General features: G+C 52.9%; 1 protein-coding gene and 1 long non-coding RNA gene across 4 annotated transcripts in view; one reads left to right on the forward strand and one right to left on the reverse strand.

Annotated features, from left to right (window-relative positions):
- The window catches only part of CREB3L1 (cAMP responsive element binding protein 3 like 1), a 35,668-nt gene extending 17,218 nt beyond the window's left edge, over nucleotides 1-18,450 (reverse strand). Inside the window, exon 1 of the mRNA XM_040495322.1 lies at nucleotides 17,880-18,450. Coding sequence (XP_040351256.1) covers nucleotides 17,880-17,981 — 102 coding nt within the window. The 5' untranslated portion in view covers nucleotides 17,982-18,450. The remainder of the gene's footprint in view (nucleotides 1-17,879) is intronic.
- Nucleotides 3,224-24,746, forward strand: part of LOC121043477 (uncharacterized) — a 119,878-nt gene continuing 98,355 nt past the window's right edge. For 2 of the 3 annotated variants that reach the window (XR_005796839.1, XR_005796841.1), the window contains exons 1-2: nucleotides 3,224-3,337; nucleotides 5,831-5,944. This is a non-coding gene — a long non-coding RNA (uncharacterized LOC121043477). Of the gene's footprint in view, nucleotides 3,338-5,830; nucleotides 5,945-13,106; nucleotides 15,245-24,746 lie in introns of those variants that run through there. The other variant, XR_005796840.1, reaches the window with a different exon arrangement.

Below are 24,746 nucleotides of genomic sequence, written 5' to 3' on the forward strand. Positions count from 1 at the left end.
TTTCTCAGAAACACAAAAGTTTGAAAAATACTTGTCTCTGAGATCTTGGGAAAGTTAATTAACCTCTGTCTGTTTCATTTCCTCCTTTGTACAGTGAGACTGATAATAGTTTGTTAGGATTGTTGTAAGAATTTTTAAAAATTATTTCTGAGACACAGAGAGACAGAGCATGAGCGGGGGAGGGACAGAGAGAGAGGGAGACACAGAATCCGAAGCAGGGTCCAGGCTCCGAGCTGATAGCACAGAGCCTGGTGCGGGACTCGAACTCATAAACCGTGAGATCGTGACCTGAGCTGAAGTCAGATGCTCAACCAACTGAGCCACCCAGGTGCCCTAGGATTGTTGTAAGAATTAAATTGATACATATAAAGCACTTATAATGGCCCCTGGTACATAATAATTACTCAACAAACATTGCCTCTTATTATTAATAAAGCACCCAGTGGCTAGCACATAGTAGGTGCTTATTTTCTCTCTAAAGAATTATAAACATGTAAGAACATGCTCCTGCTGTTCATTATTTACTGACTGAATGAATTTGCTGGTGGGTTGGAAGAGATGGTGGGAGGGGGTTGCTTCAGGCCCTGGCATCCCACCTGGTGAGTGGCTAACAACCGGCTTCTGGGGGATTGGTTCAAGGTCTGGAGCTGTTGGCCCTTTCTGGCGTGGAATACTCAAAGCCTGCCCCAGTCCTGAAGGGGTGAACAGAGAAGCCCTCTGAGAATAAGGCTCAGAGCCACATGACCATCTGTGCAGTCAGATGGACTTGTTTTTGATTCTAGCCCCATGACTTGCTAAGTTATTCGCTTCTCAGTGCCTCAGTTTCCCTATCTGTAAAGGGGAAATAATAGTTCCTATTTTATAGTGTTGTCATGATGATCAAATATTTGTTGGGTGCTTAATATTCACCTTATAGGATTATGAGGGTAAAATAAGTACATACAACATTTATATATAGAACACATATACAGCGAATACATATAACAGAATGGTGCCTAGTATGTAGTGAGTACTCAATGGTTATTAGCCATTATAAGTATGGAAACTGCAGTTCCTAAAAGTCTAACTCCAGGCCTGAGCTGAGCTGAGCTGAAGAATGATCAGAGAATCAAGGACAAAATAAATGTGGAAAACTATTGACTCAGGTACTCTCCCCTTTTCCCAGTTTGCCAGAACTTATCATCACCTTATGGTTTTGTTGCGATTTTAACTTTCCGAAGTGCTTTCATATGCACAATTTTATTTAATCCTCACAATTACCCAATGAGATAAGGAAGTTGCGTATTTGCATTTGACAGATAAGGAAACTGAGGCCCAGGGAGTCAAGTACAACAGGAAAGTGTCCACAACCCCTCATTGCCCAGTCCTCTCCCAATTGTAGCAGACATTCTTCGGTTCAAGAATTGCCTGTTTGCCAGACTGAAAACTCCCTGAGGCACGGTCTGTATCTTGTTCCCCTGCTGGATCCTAGCACCTGGCCCATGATAACCATCGGTGGAGGGACAGGTCCTTGTTCCCCAGAGGGCAATGCCATCAGTAGGTCATTTATCTATCAATGTCTGGGGTGAGACAGAATCAGGAGGTCAGAAGCATCAGCTAAACACATCTCTAAGAATAACTGTGATCCTACACTAAGGCCGTTTACAGGGCATCCCCTCCCCACCCCCTCCCGCCAACCAGCCAGCCAGCCACAGGCAGGACTGTGCTAGCTATACCCTCTGCAGGGCCTGGGCCAGCCCAGCTGGGGGCGCTTTGCCCCTGCTCACTCTTTCAGGGTCTCTCAAAGGCCTGGTGTGGGGCCCAGTGGGAGGGGGTTGTGAAGAAGGGAGGACAGTGAGTCAGTGGCTAAGGTATTTCTCCAGCAGCTGCTTCTCAGGCGATAAGGGTTTGCCAAGCCCTTTCCCGGGGCCTGGGAGAGGAGAAATCCTTCCTCCAGTCTGGGCTGGGGTCCCTGAAGGCCTTGGCTCCAGGCAGGATAAGCCAGGTCCTTCTCAGAGACCCCTTTTGGGGTGCCCAAAGGAACCTGCTCAGGGAGCTCAGCTGGCCCCCTTTTGTGAGCAGCCCCCACCCCACCTGCTGGAAACAGCAGCCAAGGCCTAACAGGATGGAGCTTCCAGAAAATGAGAGCCAAGTGGAAGGGGAGGGCGGCCAAGGGGCAGGCAGGGTGGGGGTGGAGGACACTCAGAAAACCCGGTCCTCTTTGCTCAGGGCTTCCTTATGTGATGGTCGGACCTCTGGTGGCAATGGTGGGCATGTCTCATCACCTCCAGGCCAACTTCTTGCTCATGCCAGCATGCCAGAAGGGACTGGAAAAACCCTTCAGAGGGTTTTGTAGCCTTACTTCTTCTATCTGGTGCCTGGTCTGTCAAAGCAGCTCAGTTATGGTTGGTTTATATCATCAATACATTAGAAGCAGAAGGGACTCGAGAAAGCCCATGGTCCTCACCTCCCATTCACACCCCCATCTGCCAATGAAGAAAATGAGGTCCAGAGAGAGAAAGCCACCTACCCAAAGTCACAGAGTTGGCAATGTTGAGGGAGGGGTTCAAGCCCACTCTGGGGACCTCAGGCCTCCTCAGCTCCAGCATGTCCATGTTTCCCCCAACCACACCCAGCTCTACCCCTAATTCACACGCTAAAAGCTGAGGTTTCAGACTATCTGAAGGAAATTATTGCCCCGGGGAGGAAGGAGGGTTACATTTATGAACATCAGGGGGTCGTGGGTCAACGTTCAGAGGGGGGATAGGGTTCTTTGGGGGTAGGGGGTGAGCGTTCTGGGGTGCCTTGCCAGGCAACGGAGATGGGAAGCCAGAGAAGGAAATATTATGATTTGTTTCCCTCCTCGTTAAAGACTTTTTCCTACAGTCATGCCAATACAAGCTCCTTCTCGGAGGCCACGCGCAGTCAGCCCCGGCCCCTCTCTCTGCTCCTCCCTCTCGGAGGATTGGTATCGCACTCTCCTGCTCGCACCCCCGCGCATACCTCTCCTGGCAGCACCCAGTCCGGCAGCCAGGTCTCGGGCGCCTGCCCTTTAAATTTAAATAAAGAAGGACCCGGTGCCCCCAGCCGCGCGCTGCGGGCCAGAGATTAAGCCCGGCGCGCGGTGGGGCCGCCCCGAGCCGGAGTCCGGCGTGTTCATTGGTGGAGCCCGCGGAGCTCCTGGCCAATGGGAGGAGGCTGCGGGCAGCCGGCGGCGGCGGCGGCGGGGCGCAGGCGGAGGAGGGTCCTGTGCTTCTCGGAAAGCCGGGGCGTGGGAAGGGCCTGCAGCGCGAGGTCCGGCTGTGTGTCCCTTTCAGCGCTTGGGGCCGAGGCCGGGATGGCTCCTTGGAGCTTCCAGGTGGGCCCAGCAGCCCCGCTGTCCCAAGACCCTTATCGGTTGCACGGCTCCTACCCCGCGCGGCGAGTAGGGGGAAGTGGAGAGGGAGGGTCTCCTCCGACGTCCCTGGCTCCAAGGGAAGGCCGGGCACCAGTCCTTAAGCCCCTTCACTGATCTTCCGGCTCACCTCCTTCCGTCCCTCTTGGAACAGTGCTATCACAGGGCGCACTGATGGGACAACGCGGTCTCGGTCCCTGGTCGCGGGGAGTGGGGAGTGGGGACGCTCCTGGGGCGGTAATAGGACCATCTGAAGCTACTCTCAGTTCCCCTCCCCTAATTCCCCCACGGGGGTCAATGCAGAGAGACGGAAAAGCTCTGGGGGTGCAGCTGTCTGCTGAGAGAGTGTGTGGGAGAAGATTCTCCCTCGACCTGGGGCAGCCTCAGAGCACTCACTTCCCTTGGCCCCTAGCCCGGGCCTGCACCCCCTGTTCCTGACTTCTGCCTCTCCCCTGGCCCGCGCTGATTCAGTCTGTGCTTGGGGAAAGGAGGGAGGAGACCGGAGTGGGTCCAGGCTGAGCTGTGGGATAAGGAGTGGGGGGGAATCCCAAGCCCGGACATTCCTTCCGAGAGAGTGAGCTCTGGAGAGAGATGGGAGGAGAGTCCTCTCACATTTCCCTCTTCCCTTCCCCCGCAGGCTGGGCCCACACGCGCCCGCCCCCGACCCATACATTCCCGGACGGTTACTTGCCTCGTGGTCACTAGAAAATCGACCCCATTTCAAGCTGAAGGGCCACCAGTCTGAGTCAGTGCTGTGCCCTGAGTGTGTGTGTGGGGGGGGGGGGGGGGGGCGGGGACGGGGAAGGGTAGGCTCAAGAGAGAGCAGGGAGGGGAGGTGGGCCCCTGGGTATCCAGTTGTCAGACCCTCCTTGTCCTTATGCATCACCATCCAGGCATTTGGGTGTCCCTTTCCCAGAGCCGGAATCAAAGGCTGTCCTTTGAAGGGGAAAAGGCCCTGGACTCAGAATCAGGATGCGCGCGCGCCCCCCCCCCCGTTCAAGATCCAGCTGTGCTCTGAGACCTGGGCAGGGGCAGGTGGTGTCTCTCTTCCAGGCCTCAGTTTCCCCATCGGTTACAGACTGTGTTCCTATTGGGGCAGGGGTGGCAGGCAGGGACAGGGTGAAGTGAACTAGTCTTCAGAGAATGGGCTCTTTTCCTCTGCCCTGGCCTCCCTGGGGACTGGGAAGGGATGCAGCCAGTTCTCCAGTCCCTGGAGCCAGTCCCTCCCTGAGCTTTCCTGGCAGGGGGGGTTAAGGGGGGGCACATTGTTCCAACCTCCAACCTCACTCTCATCCCCCGTTCCCCACAGGCCCAGGGACGGCGGCTGCTGAGGTTTCATATTTTCCCCCTACCGAACTATTCACCACAGAGCCCAAGTCCAAATAAGCAGAAATGCTTCCCTCTGTGTGCATGTGTGTGCATACGTGTGGATGTGCTACACAGACGTGGGCTGTGGGGTTCCTTCTTACATAAGGAAACACCACTTCTCTGACACCACTCGATGTAAGATCCACACACATGGGCACATTCCACGTACAGCTTGGGGCAGGTACTGTATTGCACATACACACGCTCATGGGCTCACCTAGGCTGACACTGGCAAGCACCAACACAGGCCCCAAGTGGACGCACTCCTCAGACATGATCAGACAGACACACAGTGTCCCATGCAGACACACATATGCACGGCCACCCCAGGGATGGTCATAGACATAGTCATGCACGCTCTCACTTGAACACACACAACATCTCACACCACCACAGAACTAAATGCTGACTGCGCCAACCCACATGCCTGAGTCATATGACCCCCAGCGAGGGAGCTCTGGGAGCCCCAGGCTCGCCTGGGGCTGGGACAGTGAAGGCTGGGACTGGAGGAGGGGCAGTATGGGAATGGAGCTTTTCTGTGAGTGTGCTGGAGGGAGGAAGGGAGAGAGGAAAGGGCAGGCTGGCATCCACCACAGGCTGCGTCTGTGCAGAGCAGGGCCTGGGCGGGGGCACGGTGTGTGCATTCTCTGTAGCCCCCAGTCCCGTTGGTCTGGCTCTCCAGTTCCCTCTCCTGACACTGGTAACCCTTCCCTGCCCAGGCCACAGATGCCTCAGGAAAGTGGAGAGCTGGCCTGCAGGTTCCTGGCCAGCCCCTGGCATCTTCTCACCAGGCAGCCCATGTACCGTGGCCCAACCCTGGGGCTAGTGCCAGGTGCTGTCTGGGCAGGAGGAAGCGATGGCAGTGAATGCCGCCGCCCAGGGCTGGGATTAGCTGTGACTGGCCCCAGTGAGGGCACGGCAGCCCACGGTCTGGCTGCTGGAGATGTTGGTCCATAGGCAGTGGCCAGAGGATCCCTGTGGGACAGCTCAGGACACTGACAACTAAGTGCCAGGGCTGGCACTGGGGACCTCTGGAGAATAAGGGTGTCTAATCACATCCCTTTGTTCATCTCTTCTGCATTTCTCCAGTATTTACTTAGCACCTACTACGTGCCCAGCCCTGTGGATACAGAGATGAACAAAGCCTGATTCCTGCTCACAAAAGACTTTCTGACTAGTGATGTGACTACCCTGTTTATGAAGGTAAGCTAAGGCTGGCACTCCGATCTGTCTCCTAAGCATTCCCCACCTCCATCAAGAGGGATCTTCTAACACAACATGACTGTGTGACTCTCTTCCTCAGTGTCCGTCAATGACTCCGTACTGCCCTTAGGATAGTTTCCAAGTGCCTTAGTATAGCTTGAAATGATCCAGCCATACTGCTTCTGTGTCTTGCTGTGTCCAATTCTCATGTGTATCTCCAAAGCCTAGCATTGGTCCCAGCACATGGTAGGTGCTCAGGCGTTTGCTGAGTGACTGACCGATGGACTGAATGAGTGGGTGAATGAAGGAATGTGCCAGTGAGTTAATGGACTGAGGCCCTTTTTCTGTAGCTGAGCCTCCAGGAATGACTGCCCTGAATTCCGCTTCAGTGCTCCAGGCAGAGTTTCCATGCTCCTGGACTCCTTCCCTCGGCTCCTCCCTAGTGGGGCCTATTGTACCCATTTTCCAGGTTATTTTTTCCCAAGGCCTTTTTGTTCTTAAGCCCCAGACAGACCAGGTACCTGGGGACCACAGTCCCCTGCTTAGTGCTGGAGGAGCTGCCCCACGGTTTGGTTAGGCCCAAGAGTGTCAACAAAGCCTAGTGGCCACCTGGCCAAGCTGTTCTCCCGGCCCCTGGCCAGCTGGAAGGCCCTCCTCAGCTGGAGCCTGCCACCCGGCTCTGGCTGGAGTTCCCTTGGCCTCTTCCCTCTCTCCAGTGCACTCAGCATTCGGCCTCTGGCTTCCTCAGCTGTCCTGGCCTGTCTGAGTTGTCCTCAGGTTTTATTTTTGGAAGAAGCTGCATTCTCTCTCTCCTTATTTACTCCAATCCTTCAGGGAAGGTGTGGGACCCCTGGGTTCGGCTGGAGATCAGGCTGTGGCTCCAGCCTCTGGGGTTTGGACTTCTCTGGGACTCTGAGGGAGGGGACCTCCAAGGACTCCTGAGCCATCAGATGCTTCAAAGCCAATTGCCTCTGTTCTCCTTCCCCCACCCAGTGTGTGACTAATGCCTGCCCCTGCCCTTCTTGAAGAGCCCCACGATAGCCAAAAAAAAAAAATCATTACAATTTTCGAGCTGAAAAGAATTCTGGCATCATTAGGTCCGCCCCCTCTTATTTACAGAGACAGTGTAGTTCAATGATTAAGAGCAAGGGAGGCAGACAGATCTGGTTCTAATCTCGGTTTTGCTACCTACTGCGTAGCCTTGGGCAAGTTACTTAACCTCTCTGAGCCTCAGTCTCAGCTGTAAAATAGGGGTACTTCTATCTAACTACTAGGTTGCCGTGAGGATTACATGAGATGATATTTGTAAAGTGCTTGATACAATGCAGGACACAGAGAAGGGTCTCACTGAAGTGTAGCTGTTATTATTACAGAGAGAAAAACTGAGAGCCAGGGAAGGAGCAGACCGGCTGGGGATCGCACAGCTTGAGGTAAGCAGCCATTTTCAGAGTCTCTCCTCTGTCTCTATCTCCCTTGCAAGGAGAAGGGAGGGGCTGGCATCAACTCCAAAGAGGAATCTCCTTGAGTCAGTTGCTTGGGCAAACCCCTAGGTCTTCCGTGTTGGCCTCCACCCGCCATGCCCAGGCCCTCCTCCAGGCTAGGGGTTTCCTCCAGTGCCTCAGGGGCCTCGTCCTTGCTCACTGAGAGTGAGGGGTCTGGGGAAGAGACCCCAGCACTCAGCCCCAAGGTGGACCTCAGGCCAGTGGGACTCTGAGAGGAGGGGGGGACTGCTGGGTCCTGACATCACAGAGCAGAGAAGCTGGAGCCACAGCCTTGCGGGCCAGCTGGGGCTCTTCCAGAGCGTCCAGATGTCTCAGGAATGTGCTGAGCTGGGAACTACCTCGCTCCTTCCCTCACCACCCCCAACCCTTCATCCCCTCCTATGCTCGCTCAAGCTCTGCCTCTGCCCCACCCCCCTCTACCCTTTCTCTTTCATCTCTCCCTGAGAGGGCCTCCTGTCCATAGTCCCTCTGGTACCTTGCCATAGTCTAGCTCCCTCTCAGCCCTCTAAAGGGGTCACGGAAGGCAGGAGTCCTTCCCCTTCTGCAGACCCCATGGGCTGACCATGTGGGGTGGGGGGAGATGGGAGCCTGAGCTAACTGGGAGGGGAAAGTTCTGAGCAGATAGTGCATGCCAGATCCCGAATGTGGAACTGATTTGCAGCTCTGGGAGAGGAAGGGGTGAAGGCCTTGGGGCAGCAGAGGGCAGGGCTGGGCCTCCTCTCTGGGAGGATGATGAAAAGGGCTCTGGGCATCTTGTCCCAGTTGATGGCTGGGAGGGCCAAGGAGGTGAGATGCCAGGCTAGGCTGGCCTCAGAAGGAGGGCTCGGATCCTTCGAGACCCCTGGGCGCAACAGGGACATGCCTTGCCTGAGAGTGGAGGGTCTTGAGCTATATGAGGGGTGGGGGAACCCCATTAGGGCCCTGGGGTTTGGGCCAGGAGGAAGGGTTCACAGACTGGAGCTCTCAGCTCCAAAGAGAGAAGCCTGTTCCTCTGCAAGGGTGGAGTTGCCTTGGGCCTGGCCCTGAGGGCTGGGGATGATAGAGCCTGATGGGAACTGGTACTCCTAGCCCAGTGTGCAAGTCACATCGGGTCGCGGGATGGAAGTCAGAGGAGAGAAGGGACCTGGGGTCAGCTGCTGCTTCAGGCTGCCCCAGACTCAGGGAGGGCTCACAATTCTTTCTCCCTTTGGGGAGGGCCCCTTATCATCCAGACAGGCTGACAGCTCATTCCTAGTGGACCCTAGACCTCCTAGCACTGAGACAGTTCAGAGTTGCTGGGACCACCATTGTGTCCAGCTCAGAAATATCTCCCACCTGCTGAAAAAACTCCCAGCTCCTAAGAATGGTATTCAAGGTCTGTTATAAATGAGTCTCAACTTACCACTATAGACGGAGCCCCTCATCTTTCTCTTCCCTCCATCCTAGTTGGATGAGCACTCCTAGCTCCTCGAAACTGCTGTGAACTCCATTGCCATAGGGCCCTTGCTTATGCCAATCCTTGTGTCTGGAATGCCTTTGCCCTTTATCTCTCCTCATTCCAACTACTGTCATCCTTAAGGCCCAATTAAAATGTCACTTCCGCTAGGAAGCCTTCCTTGACTGCCTACCTGTACCAACTGTTGAACCACCATAGCACTCATAGACTGTTGGGTCACTGGTTAATATCATGTCTTGAACTCTAAGTAGGCACAGTGGGACCCATCTCTCCTTCTAAACTTTCACCTCCTTGAGGGTAGGATCCAGGATAGAGTTCATCTTTGAACCCTCTGCTGGGCGTCACACAGGGCCTGGGATATAGTGTGCCTAATAATAATAATAATAGCTAATATTTATGTCCTAGGCCCTGTTCTAACTCCTTCCATGTGGTATATCATTTTATTTTTCAGAAGGTAAGTTAGTACCGCCATTTAAAAGTTGAGGAAATTGAGGCACGGAGGAGTTAAGTAGCTTCTCCAGGTTCATTCATTTAGCAAAAGGCTGAATCAGGATTTGAAGCCAAGACTTGACTACAGAGCTTGTGCTCTTAAGCACACATGAAAACACTGGTTGTTGAAGGAATGGCTGATTTTCTGCTGCCCCATCCCAACACCTAATACAGGACCAGGTACAATATACAGCCCCAAACTCCATGCACCGGGTCCTCCCCTGGGGCCCTGATGTAGCTCATCCCTGGCCATCTCTCTCCTGAAGCCCAGAAAGAGCCCTGAGAAGGGGCCTGGCATCTTTTCGCTTTACCCAAAAGAGGCTTCCGGCTCCAAAGAGGTCAGACAGATAAGAAAATAAAATCCCTACAACCAGGGCTCATCACAGGGATGGAGAAGGTGGGCCATTCCTCCAAGGGCTGTCCAATGCTGGGGGCCTTCCTTTCAGGCCATGACACTGACAATCAGAATAAAACCAGCAGTAGCAACTATAGTTTATGGAGGATTTACTACGTGCCAGGCACTGTGCGAGGCTTTATCTAATTGAATCCTTGTAAGAACCGTACGTTCTATGGTCATACTTTATGGATGAGGAAAACAAGCTGGGAGAAGTTAAGGCATCTGTCACAGGGATGACAAATGGTGAGAGCCAGGATTTGCTCCCAGGTCTGAGCAGTTAAAGGTGACCATTAATGGCCATCACACCCCACCTCAGATATGGCTCAGCTCCCCAGTGTTTGTTGAGGTATCGCTATCTGACTTGTGCACTTGCTGTCTGGACAAGTTGGATCTGGGAGTAGTCACGGGGTCTCAGGACATCCCTGTTCAGAACCTTCCCAGAGTGGAGTGGTTTCACAGTCTACAGCACCCCTCTCCCTCAAACTCATGCAGCTTTGAGAGTTCCAGATATTCAGGGCCGGGTCTATTTCTTCAATGAGGTAGTGAGTACACACGTATCCATTTTATTATATTTTATAATTGTTATGCGTGCGTGATATATTCTTTCATGATAGAAGAGGCTATTATGGTAAAGTGAAAGGTAGATGTGGAATTTAGGTTAAAATTCACTACCTGAATAAAAAATAAAATCCACTTTTAAAAATACCATTCAAGGGGCGCCTGGGTGGCGCAGTCGGTTAAGCGTCCGACTTCAGCCAGGTCACGATCTCGCGGTCCGTGAGTTCGAGCCCCACGTCGGGCTCTGGGCTGATAGCTCAGAGCCTGGAGCCTGTTTCCGATTCTGTGTCTCCCTCTCTCTCTGCCCCTCCCCCGTTCATGCTATGTCTCTCTCTGTCCCAAAAATAAATGTTGAAAAAAAAAAATTAAAAAAGAAAAAATACCATTCAAGCTAGATGTGTGGAAGTGTCCTTTCTTCCACTGTCTGTTTATCTACCTGTCTATCCATTCATCACCCCTCCCTCTCTCCCGTCCTTCCTTCCTTCCTTCCTTCCTTCCTTCCTTCCTTCCTTCCATCCATCCATCCAATAAATAAGCATTTCCTCAGCACTCGGTCACTATAGCTATAACTAGCCAACAGACAAAAATGATCGTCTGTCATTCTCTGCTCTCAAAGAATTCTCAGTCTAGTTCAGCAGTGAGGAAGCCAAGGCCCAGAGAGGGGAAGTGATTTGCCCAAGGTCACACGGGGAGTTAGGGAAACAGGGTGAGGAGAGGTGAGGACAGTCGGGGCAGAGGGACACACACATGGGCAAAGGCTCGGGCCTGCCTGCCTTGGAAGCAGGCCCCCCTCAATCACCGCTGTAAAACTGCCTCCTGGCTCTCCGTGAGGGCCCGAAGAGCCTGCCTTATTCCTTTGCTGCTTTCATTTTTGTTTTTCTTTTGGAAGGGGAAAGGGGGGACAGCTGCTGCCGTCCAGCTGTTATGTTGGACCACACAGCCCAGCCCAGATGTGTCAGCCTCTCTGGGATGGGTGAAATGGCTCCTGGGCCAAGAGCCAAGGGGCAAGGAAGCTACAGCAGGGCTGTGTCCTGGGAGAGTTGGGAGAGGAGGCACACTGAACCCGGCAGCAGGGAAGCCTACTATTGCCCCGGCTGTCAAGCTGGCCTTGGTGATGATATGCTATGTCCAGGTCATGGGGATCAGGACCTCTGACACTCCAAGGAAATCAATCCCTTTGACATATTGTCTCCAACAGTCAGAGTTCTGGGCCATTTCTTACCCCTCCCAGCTTTTCCAGAACCAGACCCCCCCCCCCCCCCCCCGCCATCCTTACCTTCTCCCTTATCCCGGTCAAGGGTCCCTGCCACTTATTCTGACTTCTAGTCTGCTCGGGGGGGTTACATAGTGTTCCAGCCAGAGCAATGCTCATGGTCTTGACTTAACTCCACCCAAATCTTCCTCCTCCATCCTGCCCCCTGGAGCGCAGAGACTTCCAGAAGAACAGCTTGTTCTTCAGCATCTGGAGCTGGTTTCTTGAGGGAGGTTCAGGGGCAAGCCAGGTCCCAGAGAGGGATGCTCCGGGAGGGACTCTGTACCAGGACTTGCAGGAGGCACATGGTATGGGGAGGGGGAGACACAAGATGGGTGTGTCCTTCACCTCTTCTCTCCTGGCACAGCAGCCAGGCCAGGCCAGACATAAATAGACCCTCTTGGGGAGCCCCAGGAGTTACAGAGAGCAAAGGTCCAAGTTCCCAGGTGGGCTGGGGAGCAGCATCCCAGAGTGAGTACGAGGACAGGGCATGGGATGGGATGTGGGGCCTCTCCTCTCACAGGCCAGGCACCCTGCTGTCTCTGCCCCTAATGCTCTAGGCATCCATGGTGCTCTGAGGATGGCGGTGGGTGCAAATGAAGGCGGGGCCCCTCTGATATCTGAGAGCCCAAACTGTTCTCACCCTAGCAAAGTGCAAACCAGAATGAGAGGAAGAGAGAGGGAGAGACGGAGAATGAGAGGGAGAGGAGGTGGTTCTCTTCCCAATTTGACCCATTCCATGGGACCCCTGCCTTGAGGACAGAGGTGAGAGGTCCCCTCCTTTCCAGTCTCAGAGACAGTGCCTTCCAGAAACTCCTTTGCCAATGGGGATGGAACCAATATGGAGGGAGTGTGCCAGGTCACCTCCTCTGAGAAGCCTTCTGTGACCTCCACCCCAGCTGGATACTCCTCAGGCTCCCGCCCTGCTCAGCTCCATTACGGCGCCCTGTGGTGCTGCCACTGTGATTCCCTCTCTCTCTCTCATTTGGCTGTCAGTGGCTGGAGGTCACCATGCACAGTGACCAGCATAGGGCTCCTTCGGTGCCCACTTGTTAAAGAACTGGATGTATGCATCGAAGAAGGACCAAGCAAAGTCCCAGCTGGTCCAGGGAAGCCTGAGGGACCTCAGAGTAGATTGGGGTACAGGCAGAATTTTTGTGGGATCCAGTATCCCCATCACCCTCAGGGCTGGTCCGGCCAGGACCCTGAGAACCCTGGGGCCCCTTCTGGAATTATCAATACATTTCTTGAACACTCAGGCCTGTCTTTTTAAAAAAAAATTCTCCCGGGGCGCCTGGGTGGCTCAGTCGGTTAAGCATCTGACTCAATTGGCTCAGGTCATGATCTCATGGTTCATGAGATCGAGCCTCGAGTCGGGTTCTGCGCTGATAGGGCAGAGCCTGCTTGGGGTTCTCTCTCTCTCTCTCTCCTCTCTCTGCTCCTCCCCTGGCTCGTGCATTCTCTCTCAATCTCTCTCAAAGTAAATAAGCTTCAAAAAAACAAAAAAGCATTCTCTCCTTCCCTTATAGGGACTGCCCTGGTCTGAAGTAATTTCCTCTACAAATTTCAAGTAAATCCTTGAAATGGAGCAAAGTCCACTACAATGCAAAACTTGTCTCTGTTCTGCGTGGGGAGCCCATCTCAAATAAAGGTGGGCGAAGCTCTTATCTCTGGGCGGTGGATAAAGAAGTGACGGTCTCATGTTCCTCTGGAGCTTTCTCAGGTTGGTCTGCTGCATGTAGTAAGGTTTTACAATCTTTACTTTTGTGCTTTTTGTAATAGTATGGACCCACTGAAAATGATTGCTTTTTCATTGATCCTGAAGTCACATAACTCCACATTTTACACAATTTAAAGTTTGGACTTGGCTCGTTGCCTTATGATGGAATTTTCTACATTAAGCCCCTATTTTGTCACGGCACCAGGTTAGGTTTATGGAAATGAACAGAACTGACAGGGTCTCTGTTCTCATGGAACTTGCAAGCTTGCTTTCTTAATGGAGGAAATGGATGTCTGCACACTGGAATGAAGGCTGTAAAGAAATCAAAGGACTGAAGTAGAAAATAGGAGGTCCCACCTGAAGTGGTCAGGAGGCTGCTCTAAAGAGGTGACATTTGTATTGAGGAAGATGAGATGGAGAGAACTGGAGGGAAAGCATTCTAGATGTCAGGAACAGCATATGCAAAGGCCCTGCAGCAGGACTAGAAGAGACTTAGTTTTAAGCTAAGTGTGGATCTAGGAGTCCCAGAGCAACCTGAACAAGAGAAAACTGGGAAAGATGGAAGCCCCAGAGCCAGGGTTCAAGGGCAAGGCCTAGGCCACAAGTTCAGATTTGCTGCAGGTCAAATCATTATAGACTATCCTAGTCTGGGGGCTGCGGGGGTCCATGCCATAGGATGGGGATGGCTTAAGGCAATGATAACTCATTGGAAATTGTGGAAATCCCTTCTGAATTTCAGAGACAGTATATGGGCTGCAGGATCCTGATAGCTGGGAGTAGGTGAGCTTAAGCACCCTTTTTCCTCCTCCTTAAAACATGTGAGGTCTGGCCTGGGTCCCTTTTCCTTTATTTAGCCATGGTTGACTGAGGCCTCCTTTGTGCCAAGCACTGTACTGGGCACTGGGGATATTGCAGTGAACAAAACAGATAAACCCCTGCCCTCAAGGAGCTTGTATCTCAGTGGGGGACACAAACACAAAACAAAAGACCCTTACCCCAAACAAACTCAGTGTTTTGGGAGAGGACTAGGTGGGGAGATCTCCCTTCCTGGGTTAGAGCCCTAAGATTTTGGCTCCTCCATTAGTCCTTTTTCTAGGGTATTCTACTCTGAGACCAGAGTGCCTTGGCCCTTAGGTCCTCTTTCCTGTTGGTGAGAATTTAAAGAGAAACACACACACACACACACACACACACACACACACACACACACACACACACACACACCTCCCCTTTTAGGGGCTGTTAAAGGCCCACACACAGACATAGGAACACCCAAATGCACATACTTCTCTAATCTCCCTAATCCCCCAAGGCTGGGGTGGTGGTTGTAGTGGTTCTCTGTTTCTCTATTTAGCTCAGGAGAAGCCAGGCTATGGGCCTGGCTTAGCCCCCGCACCCCCCTTCCCCTGGGCTGGTGCCTGGGTCCCAGTCATTCCGACACCTGGCCTGGGAGGTAAATGAATGTACTGAGCAAACATCCTTGCAGCTTCCTGCTGCTCCCCTCTGAGACAACAGCACTCCTCCATCTCTTCCTCCTCCCCACACCCTCCCAGTTGGGGCATCTCTGGGATCCAGAGCCATTTCCCTCTAGAGAAACCAGAGTCATCCCTTTTCCTTAGCCAGAAGAAGAAGGCAAGATGCACACAGCCCTAGTGTCTCTATCTGGAGACACAACTTGTTCTCTCTCTGGCCCTTTATCTCAGCTTTCTGAGCACCAGACCCTCCCTCATACCTGCCCAGGGGGTGAAGGATATAGGATACAGGGGATGAGGGCTCTCCAGTGGCCACATCAGGAACTGTGAGAGAGGTAGAGGGAGGAGAAGCCCCCCTCCCCCACATCTGGTAGGAAAGGCAGCCCCTTTGGAGGGGTGTCTCTGAGAATCACATGGATAAGCTGGGAACAGCATAAAGGGAAAAATAAAGTACCCCTGACCACCTTCAAGCACACTGGACTTGAACTGCATATTCATTCTGTCTCTGTCCAAGCAAATGTGTATTTCTGACAGAGTTGTGTTCAGGGTGAGCATAATTTTTTATTCTTTTTGCACGGAGCAACAGAGCACACACATTTCCCACATGACTCTACGGCTTTTATCTGATTTTTAAGAAGGATAATGAATACCCTATTCTCCATCTTCCAGACTGAGAAGCACACAGACTCCATCCCTTCCCATCCGTACCTTGGAAACATTTTCCTATCCTCATGCAGAAGGAAGAAGGCGTTGGGGGGTAGGGTTGGTACATGGTCCCAACTGTAAGGGATCTTAGACATCTAAGTGGAGGTACCAGAGAAGGAAAATGACTTGCTCAAGGTCACACAGCAACTCCTGGATGAGTGGGTCTTACCACAACCCCATCTAGTTTCTGGAATAAGTTAACTATAGAAACTTACCTGCCAGGCACATTCCTACATTAATTGTTAATTAATTTTCCCACTAAATCTCTATAATAACACTATGGGGAAGGATCTGTATCTCCATTTTTAAGATGAGGGAGGCCCAGAGGAAGAAAAGTCACTTGCCTGAACCGCCCACCTGGCTGGTGGCAGGACAGCTATAGAACCAAATCTCCTGATTCCCAGCCCAGGAGTTCTTGGTCTCTCCTCTTAGAAATCCTTTCCTTTCTCCCTGCCTGGCCTGGCCTTGCCTAGGTTCAAGGTCAGGAGTTTCCCCAGCAGGGCTTTCCCTCCCCAGTTCCAGGGCTGGATACCACTGTCTGATCCTGCCTCCTTTCCTGCGCTGGACCAAGGCCCAGATGAGCAGCTGGGGACACAAGGCTGAATGGAGCAGCAGGAAGAGGCTGTAGGCGGCAGAGTTCATTCAGAAGAAAGCCCTACTCAGAGCTGCTGAGGGCACCTCATGGTGGTAGTGGTGGTGGGGGCTCTACCACTCCCCTCTGGCTGCAAGGGTACAAACCCCAACAAACCCCTCTCCCTCTGACCAGTATCTGTTACCAACTTCAGGAAGGGGGTATGGAACCCTAAGTCCCTGCCATTTTACTCCTAGGATCTGTGCCAGACTGTCCTTAGCAAGACTTGATCCAACCTCTCCCCATTTTATAGATGAAGAAGCAGAGGTGCAGGAAGGAAAGCTGGTGGCATGGCCCAGGCTCACAGGGGGAGGCAGAAGCAGAGGCAGGACTAGAACCCAGGTCTTCCCACTACAAGTCCTCTCCCCTCCTCCACTTGGCCTGTGTGCAGAAGTGTGCTCCCTTTGACTGGGACCGGGGGCCGTCCTCAGAGAACAGGGTGACCCAGATCTCCTTAATGGAGGGCTGGGAGACCTCACACCCCACGCCTCCCTGACTCAGGTTCCTGTCCCTTGGCTTGTTTCCCCACCGTCAGTCTAGCAAATTGGGACAATTTAGACGGAAGTCCAAGATGTACAACCCTTGAAGTCTCTATGCATTTGGCTCTTGTCTGGCCAAGTTCATCTTAGTCCCAGGAGGTAGAGGCCAGCCAGCACCCCTTAGATGGCGTGTGTGTGTGTGTGTGTGTGTGTGTGTGTGTGTGTGTGTATGTATGTGTATGTGTGTGTAGAGGGAGAGAGAGAGAGAGCAAGGCGGGGTAGGGGGGAGAGTAGGATTGACTTTTCACTGCATGGAGCGGGGGGACCCACCAGATTCAACCCAGCAGGCCCTTCTGAACCCAATATTTTCTTGGGTTGCGGAGCCCATGCCCCTCCCCTCAGCAGGGCTTTAGGGCCGAGCCTGAGAGGAGGAGGAAGGGAGGGAAGAAGAGAGAGAAGCCACGTTTCCTTAGGGAGGGAGGGGAAGAGAGAGAGGAGAAGGACAAGCTCAGAGACAGAGACAGTCATGAAGACACAGGGAGAGAGAGAAAGTCAAGGAGACAAGAGGGACAGGGAAACAGACCTAGAGACACAGAGATGGGGGGAAAGATCTCCCTCTTCCTGAACTATCACCCTGTGCTGCTCTGATCATCTGAGCGTTAGTTCCCTCTCTGGGGAATCTCAGGCTGACTCTCTGGGGCTGCCGCAGCAGCACCCCTAAGTTTCCAGGTCTGGCTCACAACCCTGGTAGGGCTCTGGCCCCCCAAGGCGCGTCGGGTCCTAGGCCTTCCGAACACTTCCCCGTGCGCCCCCCAGCGGAGAACCAACCGCGGAGCCACCGAGGTCCTAAAGGGGGCGCAGGAAGGGGCGCCGCCACTTTGCACCCAATCTGGTCCCGGAACCCGGGGGTGGGTAGAGGACTGCTAGAAGACGTGGGCGGGGGGGCAGGACTGGTGTCTTTCGGGCTCATATCCGAGGATCTGCTGGCCCCGACGCCTCGACGTCCCCTTCCCCCAAAAGGCGGAGGTCAACGTACCCGCGGACAGAGCCCCCAGGAGGGGTGTGCACTGGCGCAAGCTCAGAGGCTCCGGTCCAGGTTCAGGGACTAGGGAGGTGTCGAGGTATCTAGTCTCCAAATCTCAGAGCTCTATACACGTGTCCTTCTGGGACCCTGCACCGAACCCCCTCCCCCGCTTCTGCCCAGTGATGTGTAGTCCCGTCCTTCCGGGGGGCCCAGGCGCGCTGCGAAGAGGGGTGCGGAGTGGTGGAAGGGGGACGCAGACCCTTCATCTTACCGCATTGTTGAGGAAATCCGACTCGTTCAGATCCCCCAGGTCCAGGAAGCTGGATCCGGGGAACAGCCTGTCGGCCGGGAAGGGCTCCAAGACGGCGTCCATCGCGGCCGGCTCCGGAGACCCTCTTCGCCTGCTCTTCCCTTACTCCAGGGCGGCGGCGCACCCGGCCCAGAGCTCCTGCCTGAGCAGTGGCTAGCGGGCGGGGGCAGGTCCGGGGCGAAGCCCCGGGGAGGGGCGGGCGCAGGCGGCGCAGCCCCGGGTAGGGGGCGCGGGGGGCGCTGGGGGCGCGGGGGCCTTAGGGCAGAGGCGCGGAGCTGGCTGGGCTCTGGGGCCCCGGGCGCACCGCGAGCATTTAGCCGACTCCTCCTCCTCCAGCTCCTCCTGGGGCACAGCTGGCTTCCATGGGGAGCCTGGGAGTGGGGCTGAGGGCCTGAGAAGCCCCCCGGACAGGGTGGGAGCCGGGGGTGGGGGAGCTGAGCGCTCCCCCGAGACTGGGTGGCTGCCCCGCGCTCCGCTCTCTCTCTGCGCCTCCCTCTGCACGGCTTCTGTCACTTTCCTCTCAGTGAAACCGGGAACCCCTGGCTGGTTAGCCCAGCTGGCCGAAGCGCCACGCCCCCACATCAATATTCACGATAAATTTCATATTAATGAGAAGAGGGAGAGGCCTGGGGAATGGTCCCTCCTCTTTTAAAGAGACATCTTCAAGTTAATGTTTTGCCAATGTGTCTGATCTCTAGGGTCTGGAAGCAAAATTAGCCTGGAGCCAATAACTGCTCCTGAAACCTCAGCATCTCGTTAAGGCTTTGCCAGCCACTCTCAAGTTCATGAGGGAGCTGAGTGACTGCCATTCTTCCAGCCCTTATGCTAGAAATTCAGTCAGGGAGTTCCATCTATGGGCCCCTCAGCAGGTCTCTGGATGGGGAGATTTTCACATATCTCCTCCTCCAGGAAGACTTCCCTGGCCTGCAGGCTGGAGCAGGTGGTATCCTATATACTCAAGGGACACAGTGTGCTTACCTCCTGTGTGGTGAGTCTAAGGTGTTACTGTCATTGCTCACAAGTCTATGACCCCATTGGACTCTGAGATCCCTCAGGGCAAGGACTGTACCCAGCTTTTCTGTGTGTGAAAGGACCCAGTGAACAGCAGAATGAGGTGAGGACCCTTTTTCTGTTCAATCATCTCTTTAATGGCTCAGGACAGAAAGAAGTTGAAGAACAGTGGCATGGATCCTGCCAAGTGTGGCTGGCTGCACAACCCCATGATCACCAAACATCCCCAGGTCCCCTGGATCCATTACCTAAGTGGCTTGCTCAGCTTAATCTCTTGAAAGGGCTGATAAACAATCACCAGGCACCTGAACAAATGGAGGTGGTTCAGAAAGCCGCTCCCTGAGAGGGCTGAGCACACTGGTTCTTGCCCACAAGTCATTAATAGGATTAAGTGTGTCCTCTCTGTCTGGGGCTTTTAATTAGCTCAGGAACCAAAAGGCCCTAAAGAGGCAGAGATGTCACTGCAGTTAAGCCAGAATGTCACCGAAATTGTTCTCTCAGTGCCAAGGTGGGTGCACACACAGAGGCTGAGATAGAAGCTGTTTGCTTGCCTGGGGCGGGTAGGCAGGCACATGGCGTTCCCTCCATCTGATGACCCAGTTGACATAGTTCTGGAGAATAAGGTTCTGACCCTCCGGGCTGTCACATGACTATTAGCTCCCAGGCCTCCTGGAGAGCTTGCTCCTGAAAAACTGAGAGTACAGCCCATGCTTTAGGGACTGGTTCACCCAGCAATGCAACTCAGAGCAGACCCAGTGGGCCAAAAAGCAATCGGTTGACTCTCAAAACAGTGACAGGTAGAATTAGGGTGCTGAGACCATGGGTGTGCTTCCCAAATGCATCGCATCTGGCCAACTGGGGAACATTCCGACACGGAGAATGTGGCTGATCCCTTTTTGAGAGGGGGCGGGATGCAGTCTCTGGCTGGGTCATCATGCCAGTCTGTGGTGGGTGAGCAGGTGCCTGGGGTCCTGGTTCCTAACCTGGAGTTCCTGCAGCCCCCAGGAGGAACAAAAGTGTCCCTCTGCCTGAGGTTGGCTGGAAATTGTGCCTGTGTTCCTCCCAGCCAGCTCTGTAATTAGAGACAGAGGCACCATTTAAGTGATTGGGGAAGATTATATAGTTTTAGATAAATAGGATTAGAGTGTCCTCTCTTTCCTGATTCTTACCCAGGTGAACACCCCAGGAAACCATTGAAAATAATCCTGGGGAGACATTCTGGTTCCGGCGCTGTGGGGTCTGAGAGGCAGAATCTCCCAGGAGAAATCCTGGGGAGGGGGGAAGGGGAGAGAGAGAGAGAGGGAATGCGCAGTGCAGAGCCTGTCTTGTAGTAGGAACATGACCAATTTTTTTTTTTTTTCTGGGATGGAGGGAATGGCAGGGGATTTGGCCACACATTCTGCAGATATTATTGAGCACATATGAACCTTCCCTAGACCAGGCACTGGAGATACAGCAGTGATTAAGAACTTTTCTGGAGTGAAGGAGGAAAGAATGGGTAGAAGAAATTTAAGAAGCTGATTTCAGATAATGGGAGGACCACGAAGGAAATAAAGTAGTACGATACAATTAAGGGGGGAAGGAAGTCCTCTCCGAAGAGGCGATGTGTGAGCTGAGAACAGAAGCCTGAACTGAGAGGTAAAATGGGGTAAGATGGAAGGAAAAGCATTCCAGACAGAGAGAAGAGCAAGTAGAAGGAAAGACTGGGAGGAACAGGCATTGACACGGGAGTGAGAAGGTGAATGTGAAACCCCATGCCCTACACAAGCCTGCTATGTGCTACCACACTGAGGCTCGAGATTCTGTGCTATTCCAGCACCGAAAAGAATTGTGCCGGTTCAGATTAGAAGGCCCACCTGAAGCCTTCTGTAAGCAGTGCATCCCTTCTCTATTCTCTTTTACTGATTTTCTGGGAGAGGAAATTAGACAGTCTACTGGGTCTAAAGTTGGGTTCTAAGCCAACAGGGAGGGTCTGCTCCCTCCCTGCCAATCCCTGGACCTGGTGCCACAACCCAGCCCCTCTCAGGCCCCTTCTGTGCATCTGAAGGGTCAGGGGAAGGAGGCTGAGATTGGTTCTGTAAACACCCCAATCCAGGTCAAGAAAAGGACAGGCTGTAGCCCCTTCTATTATGGGTTCGGGAACATCTGGTTGTTGCTCTTCAGCAGCTGCTTCAGATGTGAAGTGAAATGAATAAATATATCCCAACCCAGGCAGTGACGCACAGGAGAGAAAGGACAGAGATAAGCTTCCTGCCTGTCCCAGACACGGAAGGTCAGGTGGAGAGAGGGGCTCCTTGTCAGGCTGAGCTGTGAGCAGGGATGGTGTGTGTGTGTGTGTGTGGGGGGGGGGGGTGTATCTTGGATGGGGACTGTCACATTTTGAATCTCCTGGAGGGTCACTGTCTTTCTCTGGGTCTCAGTTTTCACATCTATAAAATAGGAGACATGTAATGACCCATAGGGTCCTGTCCTCTCCAAGGACCTTCCAAATGTGCCTATACGGAGACAGGTGTTGTCAGAGGGTGGACTGGGAAGGGGTAAAGGACCTGCGTCCTTAGGAACCCTGGCACTCAGACTTTTCAGGCTCCTGCCCGGATCCTCCAGAAGGGTGCATGGCTGGCTATTTACACTCAGCAGGCAGGCCCTGGGTGGTGGTGAGAAGGTCACCCAAAGTAAACCTGCCTTGTTTGCCTGGATTGTAAAGGGAAAAACACTTTGGCATACTCTAACAGGAACTTCTGAGAAATGAAAAGGTATTCATCCTGGAGATTAAGCTGACTTCCGGGGCACAGATGGGGCCCTTTGTTCTCTTGTGGTTCCCTAAAATGGACTTCGTGGCTGCTCTCCCTGTGCCCCCTGCTGGGGCTAGTGTCCCTGGGGTGGCACCCTGCCAGGGGGGTGGGGGTGGGCTTCAGACCCAGGCTCTCACTCTTCCCCATCCCCTTGGCCTGTGGTTCTTACCTGTTCCTCCCTGAACCATAAAAATACCTGACATTTATTGAGTACTTGCTTTGTGCCAGGCACTAAATACTTTACTTATATTATCGCATTTAATTCTTGGAAAAAGCTTGTGAAATAAGTATCATATTCATTGCTTCTAAGATGCATGTTTTAACATCACTGAAATCAGAGTGTGTCTTGTAATCAATGGCGTGTTATAGTTGTTTTTTCCTTCTCAATGTCCATAAAGTAGCGGTGCATCATACAACTGATGACACAGATTCTCATATTCAGTGAAACATGATTTACTATCATCACCAACCCTCAGATGAGAAGACTGAGGCTCAGAGAGCTTATGACTTACCACTCCTTTGTTTTACAGGGAAAAAAGGCCTAGGGCCATAGGACGCTTGCCTTAGGTCACCAGCTTCAGTGGGGCAGAGACAGGGCTGAAATCTGGGCCTCCAGTCTTCTTACCCAGGGCCCTTTCCACTCACCCCAGATGAACTGGCTTTGCTCACTTGGGAGAGGCAGGAGCCGAGGGGAGGGCCTTCCAGGACCTTCCACAGCAGCTGGTGAATCACCAGCCACCCTGCCTTGGAGAAGGACCTTGAAGATAGATTTTTTCTCTCTCCAAATTCTCTGAAGACTGAAGTTCCTTAAGGACTAAGAAAACACTTGCCTCCCTTCCCACTCCTTTTCCTGGTAATTATTTTAGCTTTGCTTTCCCTGAATTTCTGTTCTACCGTCCCATCTTTGGACTGGAGGCAGGCCCGCCCCTTGGCCCTCTGTCTGCCTGCCGCCTGGGGAACAGCTCCACCCGCTTCCTGCTTTGCTCAGTCCTGCTCTGAACTCACCCTTCTTTCTTCTACCTCGAGTCACCTGCACCAACTCTGCTTCTGGATGCCTCTCTAACCCAGGCCACTGGCTCCAACCCCAGAGACATACACTCAGGCATATAACCTCCAGCCCCTTTGCTTTCTAAGTCTGAAGTCAGGGGAGAAAAGTCAACAAAGCCAGGCTTTCCTCTTGCCTCAATGAGCCCTCATGTTGTTGGGGACACTCCCCCGCAAATCCTGCCCCACTGAGGCCTGGCAGAGCTGGAACTATGGATGAAAGGAAGGACAGGGGTATGGAAAGGCAAAGACTGAACCCTACCCATTATCTATTGCACTTGCTAAGTTCACCCCCTGCCTGCTCCCATGCCTCAGTTTCCCCAGCCTCCAAGGCTGACAAGGCTGAAATGGCTCATCACCAGGAGGTACAGAGGCAGCATCAGGCATTTAAATCCAAATCTTTGCTAAAATGCACCCAGGCAGTGTTCAGTTTAGTGGGGACTGATAACAGTCAAGGTTAAGCCAGGGCTTCAGATTCTTTTCTGTAAAATGAGGGTTTTGGACAGGATGGTCTCTCAAATTCCCAACCTATCAGCTCTGAACTGCCAGGATTCTGTCTCCCTCTGTCCAGAAAGCAAATGTGGGCTTTGTGTGTGAGGAGCTTATGCGTTCTCTGGGCATCGATTGGCCAGGAGCTGAGTGTCCAGCCTGCAGAGGTGTGACCATGCATGTACACCCTGCTCAAGTGGACGATCCTGTGCGTGGAGGTGTGGACCCACATGTGGGGCTTCTGCCGTTTGTGCCCTTGTGCAAGTCTCTGGGGAGAAAGCGCCAGCTCACACCTAGGAGTGGGCCCACCCCTCTGTGCACATCCATGCCAGCGCGTGCGGCCGCAAATCTGGTTTCCATCTTCTTCCAATAGGCAGCAGGGCTGGGGGAGACTGAGTGGAATATTAATTGTGCTTTTGCACGTGGCTGAGCTCCATGAATGTGGTGGTAGGAGGGAGCAGCCTGAAGCTATGTGGGGAATGAGGGGTAAGCCACAAGAGCAGGGTTCCCTGGGGTTTATAGGCGTGCTTGGGAGGAGGCAGAGCCCTAAGACCCAAAAGGGTGGGTGGCAGGAGAAGGCAGAGAGCTTCTGAAACCAAGAATCTGGGGACAGCAGGGAAGATACTAGCTAGGTTTAGAGCAATTCCCACATTTGCCTAACCCAGAGCTTGGCACATAGTAGGTGTTCAATTAGTGTGTGATGAATGATTGAATAGCTGACTGCTGCATGCATGGAAGATCTCACAGATAACTCCTTACCTGGGAGAAAAGAGAGGACTGACTAGGAGGAAGGAAGGAAGTGAGCACATATTAAGCACCTACCATGTGCTGGCCACTCTAAGGGTTACCGCCAGGCATTTAATTTTATTTCAAACACACAAAAGCCCTGGAAGATAGTATCCCCATCATTGTGCACACATTCCCCCCTTCCCAACTTGCCCTTTTAGGAGGGTCCAGGAGAGAGATTTCCTTTGACTTCAGGGCACAGAAAAGCTGGTTGCTTCTGAGTGGTGGGTCTATTTTTAATCTAATGGACACTTTGGATTTTGTGTCTCATTGAATTTCCTTCTTTATTTGGGCTGTCAGGAAGCTCAGAGATGAATTTGCTGAAGCATACCTCTTGCAACAGGATTTCATGGGGGTGCATTTCACAAACTAACTGCAGCTCTGGCTTTATCTTAGTTTTTTTTTTTTTTTTTTTTTTTGAGAGAGACTTCGCAAGTAGGGGAGAGGAGTGGGGTTGGAAGGGGGAGAGAGAGAGAATCTCAAGCAGGCTGGCTTTATGTTCAGTGCAGAGCCTGACATAGGGCTCCATCCCACAAGCCTGGGATCATGACCTGAGACTAAATCAAGAGTCAGACACTCAACCAACTGAGCCACCCAGGCACCCCTATCTTAAGTTTTTATCCCCTTTTCTCCATATCCTTTTCCCTCTATTAAAAGCTTTCAAATTCCTTTGTCTGTAGGGTTTCTCAAATACCTTTAATACACG

This window comes from Herpailurus yagouaroundi, unplaced genomic scaffold (assembly GCF_014898765.1).
Source record: "Herpailurus yagouaroundi ecotype Mexico unplaced genomic scaffold, PumYag 187, whole genome shotgun sequence".
Classification (NCBI taxonomy): domain Eukaryota; kingdom Metazoa; phylum Chordata; class Mammalia; order Carnivora; family Felidae; genus Herpailurus; species Herpailurus yagouaroundi.